Source organism: Equus przewalskii, chromosome 3 (assembly GCF_037783145.1).
Source record: "Equus przewalskii isolate Varuska chromosome 3, EquPr2, whole genome shotgun sequence".
NCBI classification, from domain to species: domain Eukaryota; kingdom Metazoa; phylum Chordata; class Mammalia; order Perissodactyla; family Equidae; genus Equus; species Equus przewalskii.
In genome coordinates, this window is record NC_091833.1 from 29,212,077 (window position 1) to 29,234,210 (window position 22,134).

At 57.6% G+C, this 22,134-nt stretch overlaps 1 protein-coding gene across 4 annotated transcripts in view; it reads left to right on the forward strand.

Moving 5' to 3' along the window:
* Positions 1-21,146, forward strand: part of CMIP (c-Maf inducing protein) — a 241,060-nt gene extending 219,914 nt beyond the window's left edge. For all 4 annotated transcript variants that reach the window (XM_070612375.1, XM_070612376.1, XM_070612377.1 and 1 more), the window contains 11 exons: positions 2,830-2,895; positions 4,204-4,230; positions 4,542-4,590; positions 7,339-7,446; positions 9,916-10,032; positions 11,741-11,881; positions 12,696-12,743; positions 13,745-13,891; positions 14,766-14,871; positions 16,342-16,412; positions 19,165-21,146. In XM_070612375.1, coding sequence (XP_070468476.1) covers positions 2,830-2,895; positions 4,204-4,230; positions 4,542-4,590; positions 7,339-7,446; positions 9,916-10,032; positions 11,741-11,881; positions 12,696-12,743; positions 13,745-13,891; positions 14,766-14,871; positions 16,342-16,412; positions 19,165-19,218 — 934 coding nt within the window. In that variant the 3' untranslated portion in view covers positions 19,219-21,146. The remainder of the gene's footprint in view (positions 1-2,829; positions 2,896-4,203; positions 4,231-4,541; positions 4,591-7,338; positions 7,447-9,915; positions 10,033-11,740; positions 11,882-12,695; positions 12,744-13,744; positions 13,892-14,765; positions 14,872-16,341; positions 16,413-19,164) is intronic.
* Positions 21,147-22,134: the final 988 nt, after the last annotated feature.

Consider the following 22,134-nt stretch of genomic DNA (forward strand, 5'->3'; position numbering starts at 1 on the left):
GCCAGGAGCCAACCACAGACGGAGCTGGCTGGGCCGAGGCGAGGAAGGAAGTCTGCTTGCCTTCTTCCTCTTTCTTGGCCCCCACATCCCCTCTCTTGGTCCTGGGAGCCACTGTGATGGAGCCGACAGGGGGCCGAGCTCCAGGCTGGGGAGACATGGGAAGAACAGGGTTTCCGCCCAGCCCCCGGCCCTGGCCTCCGCCTCCCACTGAGTTAGCGCCCAGGAACACAGGCGGCCCGCGCTGTTCTGCAGAAGATGCTTGTCGACATCCCCTTCTGTTCAGGAGTGACCCTGGGCCGGGCCGGGGCGCAGCCACAGCTTCAGAGCCTCAGACACCCACTCAGATTATGGGTGATTTAAAGTCTCCTTAGGGTTTTCTGTATTTGGTGACATTTCTACATAAAACATATTTTTTTTTTTTTTTTTGGAGGAAGATTAGCCCTCAGCTAACTACTGCCAGTCCTCCTCTTTTTGCTGAGGAAGCCTGGCTCTGAGCTAACATCCGTGCCCATCTTCCTCTAGTTTATACGTGGGACGCCTACCACAGCATGGCTGCCAAGCAGTGCCATGTCCGCACCCGGGATCCGAACCAGTGAACCCCGGGCCGCCGAGAAGCGGAACGTGTGAACTTAACCGCTGCGCCACCGGGCCGGCCCCAAAACATATTTTATTTTTTTAAAGAAAAGCTAGTAAGCGCCCTTTGTGATAAAGGGAAATGGTCTTCCTCCGCAGGTAGGGCCAGGCCAGCGGCTTCCTGAGAGGTGGTGATGTTCAGTGGGTAGGGGCACAAGCTGCTCCTGGTTCGAGCCCCAGCTCTGACCAGCTGTGCGACTTGGGCCAGCACGTGTTCTTACCGCAACTGTTTCCTTGTCTGCAGATGGGGGTGGCAAGCGCGGCCCGCTCCCTGGGTTTCTGGGAGGACTGCGTGGCTGACCCATGTGTCTACCAGGAAGACCCGTGGCTCACAACACGTGCTGTCTACAATGTTTGCTCTTATTACTGTTAGATTTTCTGGAACACACGAGTCAGAGTTGGTGACAGGTGGGGGGAAGGGAGGGGAGCCATTTAGAGGGAGGCCAAGCTAGTCGCAAAAATAGATGACCCGCCCCGAGAAAGCAGCACACAGGTGTGGGGTCAAAAGGGGTCTCCGAGTCCAGACGTGCTCCCCACGCCCAGCCACCCCCGGGCGGCACAGCCTGGAGTCCGCGGACCTGGCTGTGAGTCCTGCATCCCGCTTCCCGCTGCTCGCACTCCCCTCCCGATGGCGGTCGACAACTCATGTGAATCACACGACGTCTCTGAGCCTTAGTTCTCCTCCCCTGCAAAATGGGGCTATCCTAACACGCTCCTCGTAGGATGTTTGTATTAACCGGGGTGCGTGGATGCTCCAGGGCCTGGCGAAGGCCCTTCTGTCCGCAGGCTGAGGCGCTGAGGCCCCACACCCTCCTTCCCCTTCCCTTCCTGGCTCCTTAGGGGGAGTTGGCAGAAAAAGCCGCTTCTTTAGGAAGCTGTGCCGGCGGGAGGGGGGAGCAGCCCTGCTGACTCCACAATGGCCGCGAGAAGCTCTTGCCTCCCTTCCGGTGACCTCTTGGCCACACAGCTCTGCAGTCACCTCAGCCAGCTACTTAACACTCCTCGCTGTAATAAGGGCTTGTGTACGACATGGGGCCGATTCCATGGCCTAGCAGGTCTGACACACAGTGGGTGCTCAGCACATGGCAGCCATCATTCTTCATGCTGACGTTGTTCCTACTGTCACATCATCGGCTCCCCAGGCCAGGCGGGACGTGACCCTCCGGTGCCTGGTCTCCCCCAAGACCTCAGCCGAGGTCTGTTTTCATTTTTACTTTTTTAAAATTATTTTGTTATTTTATTTCATTTTTTATTTTATTTTTATTACATCATTATTATTATTTTACTACTTCTTATCATCACCATTGTTTTTACTGTCATTAGCAGCAACTAAAAAAAAAAAGGCTATTGTCTGAACACAATAATAGAAGTATCCAATAAATCGTGGGAGTTGACCCAAACAACAATAAGCAGATATAATTTTCATTTATTATGAATCAGTCTATAAATTTGCTCCTCAGTTCTGGTCACTCAAAGATGAGAGTAGCTTTGCGTTCCCAGCCTCAGCCCCCTGCATCGGTCTGCTCGGGCCGCCGTGACAGACTTACACAGACTGGGGCTTATGTGACAGAAACGCCTTTTCTCGCAGTTCTAGAGGCTGGAGCTCTGACATCAGGGTGTGGGCAGGGCCGGTTCTTTCTGAAGTGCTCTCCTTGGCGTGTAGACGCCCGTCTTCTCCCTGTGTCTCCACGTGGTCTTCCCTGTGTGTGCGCGTGTGTCCTAACCTCCTCTTCTTATCACAGGGGTCAGGGCCCATCCTCATTTTACCTTAATTACCTCATTAAGGACCTGCATCCAGATGCAGTCACATTCTGAGGTGCTGGGGGTTAGTTCTTTAACATAGGAATTTGAGGGGCGGACACAAGTCAGCCCGTAATACCCTTGATAGTTCAAAAGATGGAAGGCACAGTGGTCGCAGCCTGGGTTTAGAGGCGAGGAGCGGGTGAGACCCCGGGAACTGGGCCGCTAGTCCTTTCAGTTGCCCTTAAGGAAATCTCCGGACAGGCTCTGTCAGGCCTCGTGGCTGCGCTCTGGGCACCGGCTGCTGGTCCTCCCAGCTTCCCAGTGGCTGGAGCAGAGTTGGTGCCACGTGAGTCTCTACCAGACTCTGGCCTCATCTTCAGCCCATCCACGACAGTGTGCCGGAAACCTCTCCTGGTCCAGACCAAACCTGACCACTGCCCCTTCTCCTTCCAGGTCGGACTACGATGACTGGAGACCGTCTCTGGCCAGCTTGCTTCAACCCATTCCATTCCCCAAAGAGTAAGTCCCACTCACGTCTCCAGAACCCTCTGACCTGTGAGGGAAACCTCAGTCGTCCACCAAGGCCTTAGCGGGGGGCCTGGTCACGTCCAGTCACGGGATGCACTGAGCCACCCTGGGAGCACCACAGGTGACGGGGGAGATGGAGATGTTGGTCCTCAGCTGTGGGACCCCCGGGGAGGCACCCCACACACACACTCTGAAAAGCGGGAGAATCACCTCCTCGAGTTTTTGGAGGGACTCACTGAGCTGAGGATGTGAGCAGAGCCCCCGTCCCGCACCACACCCCCACGCAGGAGCAAGCAGTTTTATTGCCCATCAGAAGAAAGGAGTCGTGCCGTCTGCCTCTCCTCTCTCCAGGGCCCAGTACAAATCAGAAGGAAATGCATGTGGAATTGCTCTCTAAGCTGAAAGCTGTCTTATGACGCCCATTACACCCATTACGGTTATTAGCTCCCGCTCCACAGTGTGCTGGGCCAGAAATGGACCCTCCCTCTGTGTCTCTCTTGCCAGCCCTTATCGCAATATTGAATCTGTCACAGGAAAATAGGGAGAAACAGCCCGGCGGATAATGGCCTGAGGAGAAGGCTCTGTCTAATAAGCAGGCCCTAAAATGCCTCAGGTCGCTGTTTTGATAGATGTGAAGAAGCCAGTCCCCGGGCAGCCAGGGGCTCTCTCAGGAGCCCATTACCGAGCCTGTGTTGATGATATGCGGCTCTCCGAGGGGGACATTACACTCAGTAATTGCCCCATTTGCTGGCCTGGCGTGTCCCTGAGGCCCCCAGGACTCGAGACCAGAGAAATCCGACTCCTGAGAGCCACCGCATCTCCGAAGAGCAGTGGCATCGCTGGCTGCAGCCGCTGTCTCTGCAGCCCCAGGGACACACTTGACAGTGGACCCATGATGCAATTCGCCTGGAGAATGGTCCCTCATTGCTGCTCTGATGTACGGCGGTAATTAGTGCGGCCGCACCTTAACTGTGGAACAATTAACAAACACACCTGGGTCCCCAGTGCCCACGCACAGGCACACACGCTCACACTCACCCCAGTTAGCGCCACTCCTGTTTATAGGTGCGGGACCTGGGGGCGCTCAGTCTGTTCACGTTACCATGATCTGTCGCCTCATCAAAGGAGGCCTTTGTTTTGCAGTTTCGAGCAGGGACAACATGTCCGTGTTCCCTTCTCCACTCCCGCTTCATTCCTTGAATCACACGTAAAGCCGAGCGGTCCCCCAGGAGGTCTGTGGGTCACGGTGCCGTTTCAAAGGCGCCCCATTAACCCCCTTTCCCTTCGCTTTTGTTGCAGAGCACTCGCACACGAGAAGTTCACCAAGTGAGTATTTCAGCAGCGCCCTCGTTGCCTCCCCCTGGTACCAGTGTCCTCTGTCCTGAGATCGTCCCCCAGCAGCCAGCCCTCCTTCCGGCCCATTCTCTGTCACGTGCATTCTAGGAGGCAACGATGGCTCCTCTTGGAAGTTCTCCTGCAGCACGTGTCCAAGCCCGTCCAGGCCTTTCCCGGTCTGCCAGCTCCCCCGGGGTCCCTGGCCCTTCCTGGCCCCTCCTCCATCCCCAACCCTGACCCCCGTCCTGGTCCACACCAGCCGGGACCCTAGGCGTGACCCCACTCCCGTCCGTCTCTTTCAGGGAACTGAAGTACGTGATTCAGAGGTTCGCTGAAGACCCACGACAAGAGGTGAGGTGTCCCTTGGCCCCCCAGAAGGCATGCTGTCAGGGCCGTAGCAGGACTCGCGCAGCCCTCTCCGAGCCTTCTGTGGCTCTGTCAGGGCCTCCTTGTCACCCACCGGCATTCAGAACAGTTTACAAAGGCCTCTTGCCTTGTGCATAAACACAGCCCCCGCCGTGAGCGTCTGAGCCAGCCTGGGATGTCAGAGTTGTACTGTCAGCTCAGGCTAACCAGAGGCGGTTTCTCCTCGAATCCCAGGCCTTGATTTGGGGGCCGGCTGGCACAGGGGCTCCCTGCCAGATGCAAGACAGCTTTCGGTTCTCTCTGGTCCTGCCAGTCTCTGTGAATCTGCAGGCAGGGAAGGAATCTGAGTTGAGATCTGAGCCGGGGTTTCGTTTCCCGGGCATGGTGGCCAAGGGCCTCCCTGAGGGGCCACTCTGTCCCTCAGACAGCTGGGCTTCAGGGAGAGGGAAGCCTTCCATCTGAGTCTGTGTGTGCGAGCAAGGACTCAGAGCAGACTGGGGACCAACCGCAGCCATCTCCTTCCACTGCATCAGTGTGATGACAACAACCAGCCTTTATTCGGTGCTCGCCCGTCAGGCACATTCCGTGCGCACAACGCTTTCAGTCAGTTCTATCATTATATTTCAGGATTTATATCAGAATTACCCTCCTTTGAGAGTTGAGAAAACTAAAGTTGAGTTCCATCCCCAAGGTCACACAGCTGGTACATGGCTGAGGCAGGATTTAAACCCAGGGAGTCTGGCTCCCAAGCCTGTACTGAAGCTGGCTCTGTAGCATTCACGCTGGGCTGGGGGCTGCAGAGATGAGCAGGAGCTCCCAGCCCCCTTCTCTGTGTGCATGGATTCCAGGATGTGAGGGGGTCTGGCTCCCAGGCGGGGACAGACCCAGCCACATGCACCCCACTGGAGCAGGAGGATAAGGATGGGCAGAGGAGGGAGCGAGTTATTCTCAATGGAGCCAAAATATGTTGTCTTCAGGCCATGCTGTAAAACCTACTCTAGAAGGATCTAGTTCTAAAACACTGTGATTCCAAACCCGGGTTCCAAAGGCTATCCTCGGGTGCGATGGGAAAAAGCGGAAATGGTGGATGGGCAGCTTTCAAACGGTCAGATGCCAGTGATGGTCTCCGTGGTTCCGAAACCTTAGCTTTCCTTGCCGTGCATGAAGACAGATTCTCAGAATTCCCCTGGAAAGTGGGCCTTTATTTCAAACACAGACTTTGAAGTTGGGGAATAAAAGTGGCACCAGCTGCTTCCCACAGCAGAGCTTCAGAGCCAAGAGCTGGGAGCGAGGTTTCCAGGCCCCGGGAACATCCGTGAGGAGAGGAGGGCCTGGGAGAGGACCCGCTCCTGGACCAGCCTGGCGCCTCGCCTCCCCTCCCTTCCCCTCCCTGGGCCTGCCTCTGATTTTCTCTCCTCTTCTCTTCCTCTGTCTCCCCTCCCACCTTCTCCCTCCTGAGTGGAGCCAAAGTTGTTTTATAAGCGTTTTGCTATATTTGTTGAATGGAGTTTCATAGTCTTGGTTCTGTATTTCTTTGAAGTAGATAAATTAACGTTTGATATTCTTCCAACTCAGAGGGAAAATCCAAGCCCCACCACCTCTGTCTTCTGTTTACTTGTGTGTGAGTCGTGATCACTTGAGTATCTGTGAGTAAGTGACTCTTGGCAGCAGATTGTCCTCTCCTGAAGGACATGGTGGGGCTGTTCTCTCCTCTGTCTTCTGAGGAGGAGGAATAGGAGGAACAAAGGCCCACGTTTCTGTCTCTCTGCCCCCCTCCCTCTCTCTCTCTCCTTCCTTCTTTCTCTCTTCCTTTCTCTCTCTCTCTCCCTCCCTCCCTCTTTCTCACTCTCTCCCTCCCTCCCTCCCTCCCTCTCTCTCTGCAGTCACAGCAGGGGCCAGGGTGGATGTGGGATTCCTCCCAAACACAAACACACGCACACGCACATGTGTTTGCACACACGTACACACGCCCACCCACACACTGACACACCAGGCACTGGGGAGGATGTTGAAAGGCAGAGAGAGAGCTGGGCTTCCGGCACTGAAATTGCCCCCCGCCCTGGACAGAGTCCCTTCCAGGGAGAGGCACAGAGACTCAGAAGGAGGTGCAGATGAGACCCAAAGAGAGGGTGGCAGGGTCCCAGAGAGCAGGTAGCGGGACAGAGACCCAGTGAGGGGGCGGACAACTGGAGAGGGGGACCGTGCTCTCACGTGAGGGTGAAGATAGGAAACTCAAGGAGGGAAGAAAGCAGTCCCCCGGAGGGTAAGGGTCCGCAGTGGGGGGAGCAGAAACCCAAAGAGTGAGTGGGGCGGAGGTTCAGAGAGAAAGGGGGGCAGAGAGCAAGAGAGAAGGGTTAGAGACACAGAGAGGGGAGAGAAAAGGAATGCCACCCCCCCACAAAAGGGGGCTACGTCTGTGCAGTGGCCTGGAGCCTCCCCTCGGTTGGGCCACAGGCTGCTTTTATTCAGGGCAACCAACCAAACCGGCCCCACCCTCCTCCACGGAGCTGGTGGCTGATGGCTGGAGCTCCCTGGTCTATGGGGACCACGGTTTTTCCCAAAAGGCCTTCCGTGGAATTTGATAGAAGGCTGGGAGGCGCTGGACTAAGCAAGGTGAAACAGGTCCTTCCCTGCAGGACTCCTGCGGCCCTCGGCAGCCGCGTGTGTAGACACAGGGCGCTGTTCTCGCCGGGGCCTCGAGGGTCTGACCCCGGTGCCTCTCCTCTGCGGCAGGTCCACTCGTGCCTGCTGAGCGTGCGGGCCGGCAAAGACGGCTGGTTCCAGCTCTACAGCCCCGGAGGGGTGGCCTGCGACGACGACGGGGAGCTGTTCGCCAGCATGGTACGTGGAGCGGGCCCCTGCGCTGGCTCTGCCTCTCCCGACTAGTGAAGAGCCGGCCGTGGCTAGCCCGGGAATTTCTAGGCTAAAACGATGCTGATGGTGAAGGTCGTGGTGGTGAGGACCACGAGGGTCCCTTCCTCATTTCTTATCTGAGCCTGCGCCGAGCCAAGGGCATGAAATGCCTCCGTCTCACTGAGCTCTGTGTGGAGCTGTCGCTTCCTGTCACCCCAGTGTACAGACCAGGCAGCTGAGGAGTGTGGCGCCGGCTGCCCCAGCTCACAGTTTATCACAGCAGCAGTGTGAGGTCCCAGGGACTGAGTGCTTCGCGTGCACAGGGATTCTAGAAGGCACTGCACATCTACCAGCTCATCCAATCCTTGCAACGAGAAGCCAAGGCCAGGGTGATCGTCCACCCTGGAGATGAGAGATCCGAGGTCACCAAACCAGTACCTGCAGCGGTGGTGACTTCTGGTACTTTCTTTGTGCCGGGCATCCCTCACGGGCACTATCTCTTAGTCTTCACAGTACCCTATCCCTTAACTACATCTGTGTTGAAACAGGCCCAGAGAGGTACAGTGGCTTGCCTGAGGTCACACAGGCCTTCAGCCTCCATGTCCCTCCCTTAACCCAGGCCCATGCTGTCCAGAGCCAGCCCCTTCTTCCACTGTCAGAGTGTCCAGCTCCTGAAAGGAGGCAGAGACTCCCCTCCCCGAGGGCAGATGCTCCCCCAGGTGGCCAGCAACCTCAGCTGTCTGGCTTGCTGCCAACGCCAGCTCCATTCTGCCATCAGGAGTGTTCCCAAGCATGAGAAAGCCTGGGCGTCAGCCACACCTGGTTCAGATCGCAGCTCGGCTCCGTGCTAGCTTGGTGACCCTGGGCCACTGACTTGCCTCCCTGGGCTTCCGTTTCCTCATCTGTAGAACAGGGAGAGTGGAATTGGCTTCACGGGGTTACCATGGCGACTGCGTGCGATAATAGATGCGAGAGGCTGAGCCAGAGCCTCGCGCAGTGAGGGCTCGCAAGTGACGGAAGTGACAGTTGCAGTTGTTCTCATCCCTCCGGGAAACCGGTTCAGGGGGTGAGCTGCTCATCAGGCTCGAGCAGTGAACTCAGCGTCCAGGTTTGTGCAGTGACAACAACTCCGGCACTGTCCCTGGAACCATTCTTGAAAGGAACTTATTTTTAGGTCCTTTTCCTTAAACGTACCTGCCCTCCCCTCCTCACCTGCTGCCTGACCAGTCCCTTTTGAGTGCCCTGTGCATCCTGGAAGTGCTGGCCCTGCCTGCCTGTGCCACCTCTCTCTCACCGCTCACGGAGGCGCCTCTGATGTCACAGCATCGCCATGGCAACGCCTGGTGGTCCCCCCACCCCTGGCTGTGGGGACTGAGTGTGAGAGAGAACTCAACGAGCTGGCAGCTTCCCAGCCAGAGAGATGGCGTTTGTGTGCCAGAGTTGTTCATGATGGAGCAGAAGGAAACATCCATGGGGAAGGAGCAGGCAGCCCCTGGGATGGCACTGCCTCGTTTCCATGGAGACACATGGCACGGAAAAGGTGCCCTTGATTAGGCTGCCGTTTCCCACCACGGAAGGGCATTCACTATTGCTTGAAGTGGCGAGGGGAGCAAACGAGGTGTTGGGCCCCCCCGCCCAGCCCTGTTGCTTGGGGACCCCTGCCCTTTGGCCTGGCCTCTAGATACACCAGAAAGAATATAAGCCAGGATGGAGCAGAGTTTGCCAGTTCTTGGATTTCTGGGGCAGACAATCGCTCACAATGCCTCTGGAGCTCACAGAGGGCCTGGGAAGGGGAGCTGGGGCTCCGTGATGTTCCCTGTCCCACGTGCGAGGCTGGGCTCATGCACCCCCGAGCAAGGGCTGCCCAGAAATTTCCGCCAGGTTGAACAGTGCTGAGAAGCCAGAGGGCAAATGTCAGCAGAGTCCTGAGGGGAGCAGGGCTTGGGGAGGGGGGGCGGGGGTGGTAAATGTACATGACATAGATTTTACCATCGTAACCGTATTCGAGTGTACAGTTCTGTGGCATAAAGTACAATCACGTTGTGCAGCCGTTGCCACCATCCATGCACAGAACTCTTCACCTTCCCCAACGGAAAACCCTCCATGTCTATTAAGCACAAACTCCGCAGCCCCAGCCCCTGGCCCCCGGCCCCCACCATTCTGCTTTCTGTCCCCATGAATCTGACTGGTGTAGTCCCTCACGAGTGGAATTCTACACGATTTGCCCCTTTGTGACTGGCTTATGTCATTTAGCACAGTGTCCTCCAGGTTCCTCCGTGTCAGAGGGGTCTTTTGAATCTGATTATTTCAGATCTGGTGTCCAGAGGGGGTGTGGCGGGGGGGGGCAGTTCTGATAAACGTCTGGTTCTGTGATCCTTCCGGTGTGCTAGAGGCAGGTGCCGAGGGCCACAGCCCCACGCGGTCGCTGCCCTTCAGCTGGTCCGTCTCCTCTCGCAGGTGCACATCCTCATGGGCTCCTGTTACAAGACCAAAAAGTTCCTGCTCTCCCTGGCGGAAAACAAGCTGGGGCCCTGCATGCTCCTGGCGCTGAGGGGGAACCAGACCATGGTGGAGGTAAGGAGCCGGCCCGAGGCCCCGGCGGGCTGCTGGCTCGCCCGGTGCTTCCTTCTCGTTGACTGAGTGCCTTCTGAGAGCCCAGAGCTGTTACGGGAGCTGGGGATACGGAGGCGGGTGCCGTCCCAGCCCCCTGAGCTTAGCGGGAGCGAGCGGCCTTCGTCCAACAGTTTCTCAGTTTCCCTCATGATCTGTGTTGGTCAGAGGGATCCAGAAGGTTTCTGTTCTGCTCGTCTATTGCTGCATAACAGACCACCCCAAATGGGGGCTTAAAATAACAATACTCCTTGATTTTGCTCACGCATCGTGGGGTGCCTGTGCTCAGCTGGCCAGTTCTCGCTCTGGTCTCCCCTGGTCACAGTCACACGGGCTGGCTGGGTCATCTCCGAGGCTTGTTCACCCGCATTCCCGGCCCCTGCCTCAGGGCACTCACCCAGTGGAGGCTGGAGTAGCCTGGGCTGCCAGGTCTCTGCACGCAGCAGCCTCGGGGTTGTAGGGTTCCCACTCACCAGCGAGCACACCCTCGGCCCCAGCCCCTGACATCACCTGTCACCCGATCCTCACCATCTGCCCCGAAGTCCCAGAAGCCTGGGGCTCCTAGAGCCACTGTCCAAAGAGAGACCAGGCGAAAGCCATGTCACTTTTCCTAACTTAACCTCAGAAGTCAGGCAGGAGCACTTCCGCCACGTCTGCCCATTGGGAGGGAGTCGCCAAGGCCGGCCCATAGTCAAGGGATGGGAATCAGGCCTCATCTCTCAGCGGGAAGAGTGTCAAAGAATTTACCACCAGAGCTTCTTGTGCAAGTGAGAGTTAGGGTGAGATCTGAGGACCAAGGAGAAGTTAGCAAGAAGGCAGGAGCAGAGCACTCCAAACAGCACGTGCCAAGGCCCTCTGGCAAGAGGCTTGGTGGAAGAACAGGGCCGGGGGGGCGAGAATATAGTGAGTCAAGGGGGCAAGAAGTTCAGGATGCAGCTGGACGTGCCTGAAAAGGCCTGGTGAGGAGCTTGAAGTTTGGTCCAGATGCTGGTCCTGACTGCCTTGTGCAGGGGGACGTGGGGGCAGGGGGTGAGCAGAGGACAGGAGGCAGGCGAGCGGTGGCGTGAGGACCTGGGCCGAGTGGGCTCTGCTTGGCGAGTGAGGAGCCATGGGAAAGGGGATCTCGGAGGCAGGGCCGTCGGCGTGTGGATCCGGGCAGGCGGGGCTGGGAAGGAAGTTGTGCACGCGCAGCAGGCGAGGCCCTCCAGGAGGCTGCGCAGTGCACGTGTACCCCGGGGCTGCAGTGCAGTGCAGTGCGCACGTCTGGAGGACTTACTGTGTGCCAGGCACCAGGGGAAGAGCCAGGGGTAGAAACAGGTGTTGTGTCTTTGGGCTCTCTCCCAACCCTCAGGGGCCTGGCATATGTCGTTTCTATGTGCATTTGCCAAGAGCCTACTGTGCGCTCAGCTGGGTGTCCACTAACACGCCTTGTACAGGTGGGCCGTGGAGGTCGGTGATCTGTCCAATGTCACACGACATTGCAGACCGAAGAGCAGGTTGCTGATTTTCGGAATAAGACCCTTGGGGTGCACGAGGTGTGCTGAGCTGATCTCTAGGCCCCCTTTCTGGAGAGTGGGGCTGTTGGGCGGGCTGTTTGGCCCTCTACGCCTACACGGGGCAGCCCGGCCCGGAGTCGCAGGCCGGCGGTAACACATCCCTGGCTCCCGGGCAGATCCTGTGCTTGATGCTGGAATACAACATTATCGACAACAACGACACCCAGCTTCAGATCATCTCAACCCTGGAGAGCACGGGCGTGGGGAAGCGCATGTACGAGCAGCTGTGCGACCGGCAGCGGGAGCTGAAGGAGCTGGTGAGTCCACAGCCAACTCCCGGGGCCTCCCGTGCCAGGCCGGCCGAGACAGCGGCTGGGGTGCAGTAGAGCAGAGCCTGGGGACTGTTACTTGCACCTCCCTGGGCCTCTATCTCATTGAATCCTCCTCCAGACCCAAAGTGGTCGGGATTAGCACCTGCCACTTTCCAGATGATCAGAGACACAGAGAGGTCAAGTCAGTGGCCCAAAGTCCCACAGCTTGTCCAGGGCCTGGCCAGGACTGCATCCTGCCTCACCCCAGAGCTGTGCATGGCAGTCACCTGCCCACCCTTGCTCCCCCTCATCCCCACATCCCATCTCATGCATGGGGGCTTGACCTCCAAATGCAGCACCTGCACCTCTTGGCCACAGGGCCTTCTCTGTCCACACGCATGCACAGCAGGACGGAAGTGGCGGGAATTCCCGCCGCCTGGTCTCCTGGAGCAGCTCTGAACCACTGACTCATGGGAGAGGGTGTCTAAACCCTCCAGCTCCCTCCCCTCCAGAGGGAGATCCCCTAGACGTGACTCCTCCCCCGTCTCCCAGAGGCCCCCATGGTAGCTGGACCGATAACACCCCCTTCCCTCAGGGGCCTTTGCCATCTCTCTTCCCCCTCCCCTGCTAGCGAGTCTTGGGAATAGACCACCTGTGCTCAAACCCTGTCTGGGGTCCGCCCCTGAGACCAAGACCACCACGTTGCTTCCTACCACCAAGAAGTGAGAATGGCGCCATGCGTGGTGGTCGTGGAGGTAGGGTCACAGGGAGGAAGCTCAGGGAGAAGGACGGGTCGTAATCAGCCTGGTTTCTGTTGCAGCAAAGGAAAGGCGGGCCCACAAGGCTAACACTGCCCTCCAAGTCCACAGTGAGTTGTTTTCCTTCTCCTGCCGGGCCGGGTGGAGGGAGGAAGGTGGGTCTGTGCTCCCTGCTGGCAGCGGCAGACAGTGTCTGCTGGAGGTGATGGCGGGTGAACAAGGACCCTGTGATACTTGCCAGGACAGCTTTTCCAGGAGGGAACCAGGCTACAGGAAACCAAACATGGAGTAGATTATTGTTAATAGTAACATGTTACCAGTTATTAATCAGAATGGTAGTAGTAGCTAGTATACATTAAACATTTAATGTACCAGATACATTAGTTCCTTTTATCCTACTGCCCCACTATGCTTAGCACATGGCTTCCACCTCATGGTCCAAAAAAGGCTGCTCAAGCTCCAGCCATCTTGTCTCCATGCCAGCCATCAGGAAGGAGGAAGAGGCAAACATGCCCCTTCCTTTTAAGGACCTTCATGGAAGCTCTGCTTGACTTGCCTGCTTTTAGACCATTGTCCAGGTTTAGCACATGGCCACACCTAGCTGGGAAATGAGCTTTAATTCAGGGCAGCCAGGTGGCAGCTAAAACTCAAGGATTCTATCACTAAGATGAAAGGGAGAATGTATGTTACCCTCAAGAATCTCACAGCCTAGTGCTCAGGCCTTAGAGTTGAGGGGCCTCAGTGTTTGTATGTGGGAAATGGACATAAGCTGCTGCCTGGGAGACACACGCACGCCCAAGGGAGGGCTGTGGCCTTGGAACACCCCAGCTCGTGACTCAAGGTGTGAGTCATGGCACTGAAGGCTTTCTCCTCCGCCCGCAGCTGCCACCCATGGGGACATGGAGGCAGCCCCTCCCTCCCTGACACCCCCCTCAGCCCAACCCACCAAGCTGTGCCATCGCCTCGGCTCCTGGGGATTTGCCGCCCCCAGCGACAGCTCTCTGGGGGTCAAGGGAAAGGAGGTGGGGAGGGGGTTGGGAAGGCTCAGGGTCTTGGGAGCCCCCGGCAGCCCCCGGCCTCCCCAAGACCCCGCCTGTCGGTCTGTTTGCAGGATGCAGACTTGGCTCGTTTGCTGAGCTCTGGCTCCTTCGGAAACCTGGAGAACCTCAGTCTGGCCTTCACCAACGTAACCAGTGCCTGCGCCGAGCACCTCATCAAACTGCCTTCTCTCAAGCAGCTGAACCTGTGGTCCACTCAGGTGCGACCGCCCGCCCGTGCCTGCGCCCCCGCCCCCGCCTCCCTGCCCGCCCTCCACCCCAGCCTCGTGCCCACCCTGTGCCCTCCTCCATGGCTGGCCTTTCTGCCCAGAGCCCACGGGCCCAGTCACTTGACTACTACACCCTTCCCGGCTCAGCACCCAGTTCCCCCAGGCCAGAGGCGGTTTGGGACCTCACGAAGCCCAGTGGCCCATTTTGCAGCTGGAGTCGCCGAGGCCCCAGGCAGGGACATGCCCAGCGGTGTCAGAGGCACCAGGAGACAGAGCTGAGAAGCAGGGTCTTGCGAGCCTGCCTGGGGAGCGCGGGCAGCCTGTGGGTCTCTTCGTTGTAATAAAGACCGCTGTGCTTGCTGCCCATGCTCAGTGTGCTTCGAGCTGTCAAGCGCTTCTCATGGGTCAGCACTCGTGCAGCACGTGTGGAGTGTAGGGGCCACCGTCGCCCTCATTTTATAGCAGAGAAACCTGGGCGTTCCCAGCAGTCCGCCTTCCAGGCCCGGCCCTCCCCATCCCACTGTCCCAGCTGTGGGGAACGGCCGCCTCAGCTCCCTCTCGCATCCGGGAGTTGCTGAGTTCAAAGCCCCCCTCCGTAGAGGCGAAGCTGACTCCCAGGGAGGGCCATGGTCTGGCCCGCGTCCACAGGCAGAAGCCAGACTCAAACCCAGGTCGGGAGAGGCGTTTGAATCTTTGCAGAGAAGCGAGAGCAACCCAGACCCAATACCTGGAGGGCCGTGGGCCCAGGAGCTGGGCTCTGTCCCCACCCCGTCCTCCACCACTGCCCCAGCCTCGGGTCCTTTCCTTGGGGTGCCCGGGGGAGGCCTGAATCGGTCTCCAGGGCTGAGAGGTCCTGTGCCCACAGTTTGGAGACGCCGGCCTGCGGCTCCTGTCGGAACACCTCACCATGCTCCAGGTGCTGAACCTGTGCGAGACGCCCGTCACCGACGCCGGCCTGCTGGCCCTCAGCTGTGAGTACGAAGGGGCTGCCGGGGAGGGTGCGGGCCCACTTCATCCATCCATCCATCCATTCACTCACTCACTCGCTCAGTCAGTCAGTGAACTCTGGCTGAGCACCGACTTGGCACTGTGCGCTTTGCTGTGTGCTGGAGCGTATTCATTTATTCATTGAACAGGTGTCCACTGAGCACCTACTGTGTGTAGGGGCCATTCTAGGTCCTGGGACAAACCAGGAGGAAATCTCCCTGTCCTCATGGAGCTTCTAGTCTAGGGGAGAAAGAAAAAGATGAGTAAGGTCCAGCCCATACCCTCCTGACACTGTCAGCCCAAGAGACCAAGTTCAAGGAAAGTGTCCCCGGACGTTGTGGCCATGCTTCCCGACCAGCAGCCGCAGCATCACTGGGAGCTCCTTAGAAATGCGGACGCTCAGGCCCTGCCCAGACCCCCTCACTCGGAAACTGTATTTTAATAAGGCACCTGGGTGCGTCCTGTGTGCACTAGAGTTTGAGAAGCGCAGCCCTAATAGAAGGAGCCACACAATACTCTGGGGCCCTTGAGATGCCAGATCCTGTACCCTGATCCCCATCTATTGGACTAAGCTTCCGGGTGGCATTGAGGCTGGGGATCTGCATTTCCCGATTTCAGACCCGTTGCTTTAGATGAGAGGCCCGTGCCTCAGCTGGAGGAATTGAGCAAGGCTCTCCACGGGGGTGACTGGGCTGGGTGTGCAAGACACCCATGGAGGAGTTAGCCAAGGGGGAGGCATGCTGGGCGGTGGCCGTGTCCCCTGCAAGGTCATTGGCAGATTCCCGATGGCGTGGGAGGGGGTGGGGGCGGGTGACAGGGCTAATGGAGAGCAGAGAGGGTGAGGTTTGGAGCCACTTCTCTGCCAGTGTGCCCCTTGGACACTGTCACTGGAGTCACACAGCAGGGTGGGGGGCCTGGGTAACGATGCAGATTCCTGGGCCCCACTCCAACCCCCTGCTCAGCATCTCCGGGAGTGGGACAGGACATCATGTCTTTGACAGGCTCCCCATGTGACTCTTGACGCAAACCGAAGTTTGAGGCCTGCATCTGAGAGTCCAGGCCCTGAGTCAGCTCCTACTGGAAGAGCTCCCAGGCTTTGCTTGGGGGAAGGGCCAGGCCTGGCCTGTTGGGGCTGGTCCGGGGTGTGGCTCTCAAGCTCTGGGGACGTTTGGGGTCCAGGCAGTGGGGAGGCACAACAGAGGGACCAGAGGGAGGGAGGCTGAGGGCAGTGGAGAATATGGACCCAATTCAGACCAGCACATGCCTGAAATAGACTTTCTGTACCTAGTGGAGCCCCAGCTGAGCCTCTCAAATTCCGCCTCCCTCGCCCCATCTCCTAAACAGGGGCCTTGGCGACCACACTCAGTCCCCCAGCTTGACCATCCCATACCTGCAGCTGCCCCTTGTGGGGTCTCACTGATCTAATGACCGTCTGTCTGTCTGTTCTCGTACAGCCATGAAGAGTCTCTGTAGTTTAAACATGAACAGCACCAAGCTCTCGGCTGACACCTACGAAGATCTGAAGGTAATTCATTCTTTTCTTCCTCCCTCCCTCCTTCCCTCCCTCCCTCCAGCCAGCATCTAGATACTAACACTTCGCCCTCACGGAGCTCATTCTCCAGCAGGATAGGCTATTACATCAGCGTATAAGCCAATAAATAAAATACTGGCAGGTTCAAAGGAATGACAAAGAGGAAGCCAGCAGGGAATTGGTCGATTGGAAATAGGGAGCCTGTCAGGCATGGGATGATCAGGGACAGTCCCTCTGAAGTAGAGGCTGCATAAGCTGAGACCCAAAAGTTAAAAGGCCAAGGATGCAACAGGCGAGAGGAAGAGCCAGTGCAATGGTCCTGAGGCAGAAAGAGTTGACGCAAACGGACTTTGTGGCAAATGGAACTAAAAGGTGAGAGAGAGAGCCGACTGGGGCCAGCCTGAATAAGCCCTCACAGGTCACGGGGGGACCCTGGGCTTCCTCCAAGTCCAGCAGAAAGAAAGCTTTCAGAGACTCTAAGCAGGGTGGTGAGTTATGCTTTTAAAGGTTTGTTCTGGCTGCTACGTGGAAAATAAAATTTTTGAGGGGAGGGGCCGAGCAAGAGTAGAAGCAGGGAGAACATTCACGGGGCTGGTGCAGTCACCCCGGTCAGAGCCTGGACCGGCAGCCCAGGTGACACTGGCAAGATAAAATTGGGAGAAGGGAGGATCTGAGTGGCAGAAGGCAGGGCACATGTTTTTTGTAAAAAAGCTTGTCTTGGGGAGTTGGCAGGGCTGGGCCTTCAGCAGCCTCCTGCCGCCCTGTCATCCTGCACCCGCACCAGCTGCCCCAGAAGGAGTGGGCGAGGCCGCAGGGAACCAGCGCCCTGGGAACGAGGGCTGGGCCAGGAGGCCAGATGGTGCCCCAGTGTGCCAGTGCCTGGGCACCCTGGAAGCCACTTGGAGGGGGTCCTGCAGCAGCCTTGGCTGAGGCCACCTGCAGCAGGGTCTCCCCTCTCCACTCCCACCTCCAGCTCAGCCAGAGCTGTAGCCCTGGGCTTGCTCACTGGCCAAGCCTCTAGATGCTCTTGGAGAACCTACTGTGTGCCCGGCCTGTGCTGGCGACAGGGCCGCCGAGGAGCAGCTGCCTCCCCCCTGCCCGGGAAGAAGCTCAATCCTGCCAGACAGACAAGAGCAGCCCACCAGGGCAGGCCAGGGCTCGGGGGCCAGCAGGAAGGGGACAGCCAGCTCCGTTCACTGGGCCAGAAGGGTCTCCACAAAAGGGGGTTTGGAGAAGTGAGTTTGCCAAGCAGAGGAGAAGAGATAGCTAGGGTCCCAAGAAGCACAGGGGAGGGGAGGCAGTGGATGCAGGAAGGAGCCAGGCTGGAGTCGGCCCAGTGCCCGCCCTGGGGGCTAGTCAGAAGGTCCAGGGCTCCCAGACCTGCTGAATCCAAATGGGCCTCTTAACCCCTCCCCCAAGGATTCCCGTGCATGTGAAAGGTGAGGAAGCAAAGATGCAAACACTCCTGAGACCAAGCAGGAAAGGTGGGCGTGAGCCGCCATGAAGAAGTCACTTTCAGTCCATGTGTTATTTTCCCACAATCGGGAAACTCACAATGGTGCCAGCTTGATGGTACTGGTCAGTGACGCCCAGACTCTGTGTTGCGGGGACTGGGGGCAGACTGGAGACTGCCCGCCTTGGAGGGGGCAGGGTGGTGGGGGCAGCCTCCGTTCTGCACCAGGCAGGTAAGGTCACAGAGTTCACTGCCCAGTCCAGCTAGATCTTCCCTTTTTTTTTCATGAGACCCTGGAAGTCTGGATTCTTCTGTGGCAGTCTCCTAATTTTGAAAGGTTTCCTTAAACGTTCTTTTTACAATGCCACACTGGTGAGTGCAGACCCCGTGTGTAACCTGTGTCTGGGCCATAGGGAGCCATGGAGGGTTATGCAACACAGGAGAGAAGCAGTGAAGAATTGTGTGTGTGTGCATGTATGTGCATAGCTGTGCGCATGTGCACATGTGTGTATGTGTGCGTGCACTGGCCAGTGCACGGGAAAGTTGGGAAGGGAGGAGGAAAGGCAGGAGACCAGTGAGCAGCCTCTTGTACAGTGAAGGCTCGTTAAGGAAAAGCCCACCGTTTATAAAAGAGGGAAGCGAGGCAGTATCTGGGTGGAGGGATGGAGAGCAAGAAGCAGCTCTGAGGAGTATCAGGTGGAGTCTGTAGCCTAGCGACATCCTCTTGGGGGAATGCTGGGTGGGAAGAATCCACAGACCCCAGGTACCTGCAGCTTGTGGTGATCCCGTGTTATTTCGCCTGCCTGACTTCTGATGGTGATGAGGACCATAGAAGTGAGAGGGGTCCCGTCTGTAGACACAACCTTGCGCTGGCGGGGGTGCTCTGGGCTTGCTGTGCATTTGGTATTTAATCCCTAACACCATCCTGGGGGCCGTCCTGGAGCTAGACTGGAATTCACTCCACAGATAGGGAAACTGAGGGTCCCGGAGGCTGGATCGTCTGCCCAGTGTCGCAGCCAGCAAGTGGCAAGGCTGGGGCTCACACCCTGGGCTTCCCACCTGCAAAGCCAGGGATCCGAAGCCTCTCTGAGGGGCGGGCATGGAATCCCAGGAGCCATCGCCTGCCCTCTCTAGCTGTCGCCTGCTTTCTCTGGGGCCGGGCACATCCCACCTGAGATTCTCCCTGAGGTCACCCAGCTCCGAGCTCCAAGGAACCCCCAGTGACCAGGTGGGGAGTGGAGCTAGGCACTGCCAGGCTCAGGAAGGGACCAAATGCTTCTTGCTCCCCCGCAGGCCAAGCTTCCCAACCTGAAGGAGGTGGACGTGCGCTACACAGAAGCCTGGTGAAGCCTCGGCCGGGCGGGCGGAGTTTGCAGCCGCAGCACTCTCAACTATTAGCCGTAGAGCGGCCGGTCCTGGGGGCCCACCCCCAGCGTCCCGGCTGTGAGATAGATGGGGGAGTCTTTCTGGGGGCAGAGGGCGGAGGGGGGAGGGGGTGGGGAGGGGGGTCCGTAAGCACGCCCAGCCCCCGCCTAATTCTTTTAGCTTCATAATTGGAAACCTTGACCTGATCTAAAATGGACTTTGTAGCAACAGCGGAGCGTCAGCGGGTCGGGGAGGGGGTGGGGGTGGGGGGCTTGGGGAGGGAGGGACCCTTCGTGGATTTTCTTTGCCTTTGTGTTTAATGCCGTGTGGGAAAAGTCAACTCTGATGCCACCATCACGAGACCTCGAGGGCCGCCGAGGATGCTTTCTTCCTCAGAGGCTCCGGCTGAGAACTGGCCCCCGCCACTGGGACAAGAAGACCCGTCAGTCATCACACCCGTCCTGTGTCCTCGCCATTGCTATGCAAAGTGATTCTTGTTGTACATAAGATTTAAATAATGCTCCTATTTAAGAAATGTTGACAAATTGCGGGTCTGGGACCTGCCTCTTATTTATGAAGTCTTTCACCCTCCCTCCCTCCGCCCGCCCGCCCCTGGCCTGTAGTACTGTATAAGCCAGTCAGCTGTCGGGGTAGTGGTAGTATTATTGTTATTTTTTTAAAGGAAACAAACAGACAAAAAAAAACAAAAAAGAACCTCCTTGGAAAATTAATTGCTCTTTCGTAATGGATTCTGTAAGCTAATGCTCTCTTGTCGGTCCGTCTGTCCTCCCGCCCACCTGCCACTGTGTTTCCCATTCCCCGATGTTTCCGACCGCCCCATGGGGTGGGGGTCAGGCTGGGGGGAGGAGCAGGAGTGGGGTCCCCACGTTGTAGTCTTGCTCCCCTAGGGCCCCAACTCTTTCTCTCGGCCCCCTTTGACACATTTGGAGGGGGGGGTGCTAACCTATCCTCCCTGGTCCATCCCCCAGAAGAGCTGCCCCGCCCCCACCCCCGGAGAGCTCCCATCTCCGCGGGCCTCTGCTGTTCCCGTCCCCGACTGAGACTCTGCCACCTGTGGCCTCCCCGCCATCCTGTGCTTCCCGTGGTCTCCTCATGCATGCCCGCCTCTTTGCATGGTCTCTTGGGAGAAGAGACAGACGTTGCCTCCACCATCCTGACTGCCCGCCCCACCCCCATGGATGTGGCCACTGCAGCGCAGACGCCCCTTTCGCCCCCACACCTGTCCCGAAGACAAACCAACCTCCGTTTCTTTTGTAAACAGTCGGCTTTTTCTTAACAAGCCCTCACTGTACAGAACAGCCCCTTTATGGTTTACTTGGGGTCCCCTCTCCCCCAAGCCCCATTCTGTTGGTTTAGCACAAATACTTGCCCTCGGCACCTCCAGACCCACGCCCCTGTCGATGTAATTGTTTTATATATATTTAATCTTATTCAATGGAAACCATGCTTTTGTCGTTTTATACTTTGCTAGGTAGACTTTATTACCCCCCGACTACGCCCTCATTTTTTTAAAAAAGGAAAAAAAAAAAGAAATTGGGTTTCAGTCTTAATTCATTTTACGTGCCAGGTTTTATTTCGTGTGTGCGTGAGTGTGTCCGTTTTGTGTTCGGTCCTTTTTTTTTGTCGTTGTCGTCGTCGTTTTCCGTTGTTTGGTTTTATTCTCTCCCCTCCGGTCCTATACTTTACAGCACTCTGGTGCAGGAAGAAGCAGAAGCAAAAAAAAAAAAACTTTAAAAAAGAAAAAGAAAAAAAAAAAAAGAAGAACCGAGACATGCCACCTTTCCCCTTCGCACCGTTGCTTTTCCTGATGGTTAATACTACTGTCACGTAGCTGTGTTCAGACATGTGAAACACTTTCAGGCAAAAATAAACTGTAAGTGACTCATTGACATCTGGCCTTTCTGTGTGGCTTCGAGGGGGCCTCTCGGGGCGGGGGACGGGAAGGCCGAGAGTTGGGGGGCTCCCAGCAGGGCCTGAATCCCCGCTCCTGAGTGTCGAGGCTTCTCACCCTGGGCGCGGTTGACCTCTGGGGCCCGATCTTCTGACATCCGTGGTGGGGCTGTCCTGTGCATCACAGCACGTGGAGCAGCGCCCCTGGCCTCGACCCACTAGAGGCCAGTCGCACCCACCTGCCCCGGTTGTGACGACCAGAAATGTCTCCAGATGTTGCCCAGCGTCCCCAGGGGACAGTCACCCCAGGGGAGAACTTGTGCCGTCCATCTAGACTGCTGGGCGGCAGGGCCTTACTGAAGCTCTAGTCCGGAGCTCTCAGAGGAAGGTGCCTTCTCCTCTCTGGGGTTCTGGAAACTGCAGGTCCTGATTCCTAAAGTCTGGGTGGGGCCCCAGCGGCCCGTCACTCACCCCGCTCTGCCCCACATCCACCCCATCGCCGGCCTGCCAAGGTGACTCCAGAATGTTCCTGAGTCTCCTCTTCGTCCATCTGCACCTCCCCCTCCCCCAGCCTAAGCCAGGCCCCTTGACTCTCTCTGGATGACAGGAGCAGGCCCCCACCCCACCCCCGCTGCTCCCCTGGTTCTCCTTGCTCTGAAGGCCTGTATACATCCTTCAAGTAGGCAGCCTAAGAACATGATGGGGTGTGGGACACTCCATCCGCCTACCGCTGGCCACACGGGGAAAGCAGGTGCCAGGGGAAAGGGTAAGGACGGCCCTGGACTTGCTGGGTGGCAGGCAGGCCTTGTCGAGGAGGGAAAATCTAAAGGGAATGTTCCAAAGAGCCCTAGGCTCCATGAGGTCAGCCTAACCCTGGCTTCACCATCACCTGCTGCAAGTATAGATGTGTGTGTGCACATGCACGTGCCCGTGCAAGGCACTGCAACCTGCTCCATCTCTGATCCTTGCCACCTGGCAGAGGGCCTG